Source organism: Littorina saxatilis, unplaced genomic scaffold, assembly GCF_037325665.1.
Source record: "Littorina saxatilis isolate snail1 unplaced genomic scaffold, US_GU_Lsax_2.0 scaffold_368, whole genome shotgun sequence".
In the NCBI taxonomy this organism is placed as follows: Eukaryota; Metazoa; Mollusca; class Gastropoda; order Littorinimorpha; family Littorinidae; genus Littorina; species Littorina saxatilis.
This window is the reverse complement of record NW_027125890.1, coordinates 8978-12500: the sequence shown is the minus strand read 5'-3', so window position 1 is coordinate 12500 and position 3523 is coordinate 8978. Positions and strand designations below refer to the sequence as shown.

The following is a 3523-nucleotide window of genomic DNA, read 5'->3' as shown; positions in this document are numbered from 1 at the left end:
TGTACTTATAATGTTTTGTTTAAGTCTTCTGGGCAAGCGCTGAGTTATAAACACTCTTCGGTGGTATTTGTCTGTCCAATTAGTTCGCATTTATTCCTCTCCCGTTCGTTCGTTTGACCATTTTGGTATTTCCGACTATCTGCCAAGTTCAAGTGACTTCTTGTAGGGCAGAATATACTCTCTGCGATGTACATTATCTTGCACGTTCAATTGCATCTAAATATATTATACATCTATATAGCTATTCTGATGGACACGTGGGGGAATTCGGGGGCTGTGATTGGATGGTCTCAGCATCATCATCAAAGCATAATGCTACGGAAGTCGGCCATTTTTGCCAATATCCAAAAGCATATTGGCAATAACAAAGACGCATGGTTCCGGTTTACCCATCTGTACCACACCATGTTCATGTTAACAATCGACAACAGCATAGGGCCTACACTCACAACTTGAAATTCTTCTCGGGAATGTTTTTCAGCTTTACAAATGTCGATAGCATACCCTTTTCTGCTAACTTCCCGATGAAACAGGACTAAACCAATTATTTTCTGTCCCTAAACACCACAAAATGCCCAAAGTCGAAAGATGTACAAACAGGGGAGTAAAACGGAATAGCCGTTTTTGTGTGCCTGTGTGAGGCCTAAAAAAAAATAGGTGTGGTTACGGTAACCCGACCTACCCTATTTTAAGGGGCCGACCCTATAACTTTTTATTACATTTGTCAAAAAAAAAACACAAAAAAAGAAAACGAGTGCAGAAAACGCAATGAAAGCGAAATCGCCCGAGTCGCACACTTATTTCCCTGTCAAGTAGGTTTAATTTGTACACATTAGAAAAAAAAGTTTAAAAAAAAAAGTGATTGCCTACCTTCCTACCCTATTTTTTTTTGGCTATGTTACCGTAACCACATCTTTTTTTTTTTTGTGGCCTGAGCATAGTTGCCGTCTGACACCAACTTTCGCATTCGGCTTTTCTTATCTCGTAACTCCACACTAAACACCCCACTTCCCCTCTGAAATATTGATGTACAACCCATGGCACTAACATTCATGTAGTCGTTTATAACTGAGGTTGAAAAATTCGCTTCATGACGAGACAAGTAGAAATGCCATTCACTAAAATATAATTAAAGATTATCAAGATAAGTGTTGAAGCTATCACTTGTTCGCCATGTTTTGCTATCGGAATGTGTATTGATTATCATTTCAAGAACGTGTCCATAAGCAATCTGCTTGTTAACGTTCTTAATGTTGTTATTGTTTGAAACGTGTGTATGAGAAATTGAATAAAACACGGTTAAACCAAATGCCATTCACCCTGACCCAAACTGAAAACTTCGCTGTCGTCTGCTCGCGTTATACGGATTAGCTGGTCTCTTCTCCTCCCCTTGTTGCATCCTAGTTCTTCAGTTGCTTCTAGTTTTCCGTTGATGTTGTGTTTTGGTCTTCTTCATAAGTAGTCTTGTTCAAGATTTAAAAAAACTCAAACTTCTTTTTGTTGTATACGAATGAACTAATAAAACGCTGTGTAACAGCTGTGTTGTCAAATCGAGGTGTTTTTTTCCAAAGTCAGTGTGGCGCCTGCGCAAAACAAATGCGCATAAGAAACGGTGTCTGCTATCAAAACCTAAGATCAACGCATCGACGCAAAAACTGTCATTTTGTAAGTTTGGAACAACAAATCAAGGTCAGAACAGCTATATAATCGCTATTGTGTTTTCAGCGTAGCAATAGGGTCCGATATTTAGACTCATAATGCGACTCGTCTTCGACTCGTCGGCATTATACTTGTCTCGTCTAAATATCGGACCCTATTGCTACGCTGAAAACACAACAGCTGTTAATCATCGTTTATTGTGATACCTTGCGGTAACCTTAACCTTTTATTTTTATTGATCTACAAAAGCAATTGAACTATTAACATTGTTGGTTGCGTTATCCGAGCATTGCCTCTCTGTTTTGTGTTTGCACCACTGACTGTGTCGCTTTATTCTCAACTAGTCTTTCAACACTTGTTATAAAACTGTTGCATATAAATGTAAAATCGGAAGTTACTTGCTGAAAAGATCAACTTCCGGTGCTGAGTTTAAGATCGCATAGAGGTAGTTAAACCTGGCTGAATGCAACAACGAAAACCGCAGAAAAAAGGTTTATGGGACTTTAACGCCCCTTGACATTGTGATCGATTTCTCTTTTCGCTGTTTTCTTTCTTCTTCTGTGCTTTGGTGTTATTTTCTTGTGAAAGTAGGCTTGTAAGACTATTCACATTCCAGACTGCAAACAAAGCCGAGCAAAATGTAAACTTGAACGTACCTGTAGCGTGCACTTCTTGGTTTGCGCAATAATAAACAACACATATTTTTACATACGATCTTACAAGTTAGTATGCCCCTAAATTACCTCTGTTGACGCCTGTTTTTAAAAGCTTGCTTCCCTGTATATAATAAACCGGCCATAGGGCGTCATCGCACAAAATAAATCTTCAATATCTCCAAAACCGTTAGAATTCTGGGTAGGGAAATCCTTTTGTGCAATGAGGTCAGCGCCTTTCGACGATTAGTGAAAGTATTTCGGTGCAGGAGAGCTAACATTATGAAGGTCACACTGGAAATTAATGCGACTTGATTTTGCTTTCTAAACTAATACGAAGTAAATGCATGGGAGCATAGGAGCAGTTAATAAGATTACTTGATACCTCGAACCGTTAGATCGACAGAACTAGTACACAAACACGAACGGAGCGTCTCCGAAACTGACGAGTCGATAACTGATCCACCGCTCGAGGATTCACTTGTAACACTCGAAGTCAAAATATCCTTTAACCCGGTTTGCTTAAATGGTATAGCGCTTGACCTCTAAATCAGGCGATACATGGGGTCGCAGGTTCGGATCTCTTGCAAGCAGATTTGTTTTGCAATTGTTAATAATCTTGCATTTATTTCTTTTTTTATGAGCGTTTGTGTATTATGCCGTTTGCTTCTTTCCACAGCTTTTGAGTTGCGTGACGAAAATCAAAGTAATTAAAGTGTTGCCTGATTATTAAGAACTTCCGGTGAACGACTTTCCAGAATTACCCATTCTAATATTAGTAGCACCATAAAAGCCAAATGGGCGCTTGTATCACCGTGCAACGACTGAAGGTAATGATCGTGCGTCACTTCTAATTAAAGTTCTTCTCATGAAACACATTAGTTGGACAATTGCTGCATCCGTTCCACGTGTCACGTTCCGTTTACAGAAGTATTTTCCTATCACTCACTTAAAGTCTATCATCAGGCAATACAAACATGGTACGCTCAATTGACGAGACAGTGCAGTTTGGAATAAAACTTCATGTCCAGTTTATATTAATAACACAAAACTGACGAATGTTTAGATAATTAGGCTGTCGAGTATATCTTTCTCAAATAATACTCACTGGATTATTCGCCATGTTGCCTTTGGAATGTGAAGAGAAGACTAAACTGGAAAAGCTGTATACTTCTGTAAGCTTCTTAGAGATGGAACTGTGGCAATGCTGC

At 39.1% G+C, this 3523-nt stretch overlaps 1 protein-coding gene across 1 annotated transcript in view; it reads right to left on the bottom strand.

Moving 5' to 3' along the window:
- Positions 1-413, bottom strand: part of LOC138954351 (uncharacterized) — a 7315-nt gene extending 6902 nt beyond the window's left edge. Inside the window, exon 1 of the mRNA XM_070326217.1 lies at positions 390-413. Within this exon, the coding sequence (XP_070182318.1) occupies positions 390-413 (24 nt within the window). The remainder of the gene's footprint in view (positions 1-389) is intronic.
- Positions 414-3523: the final 3110 nt, after the last annotated feature.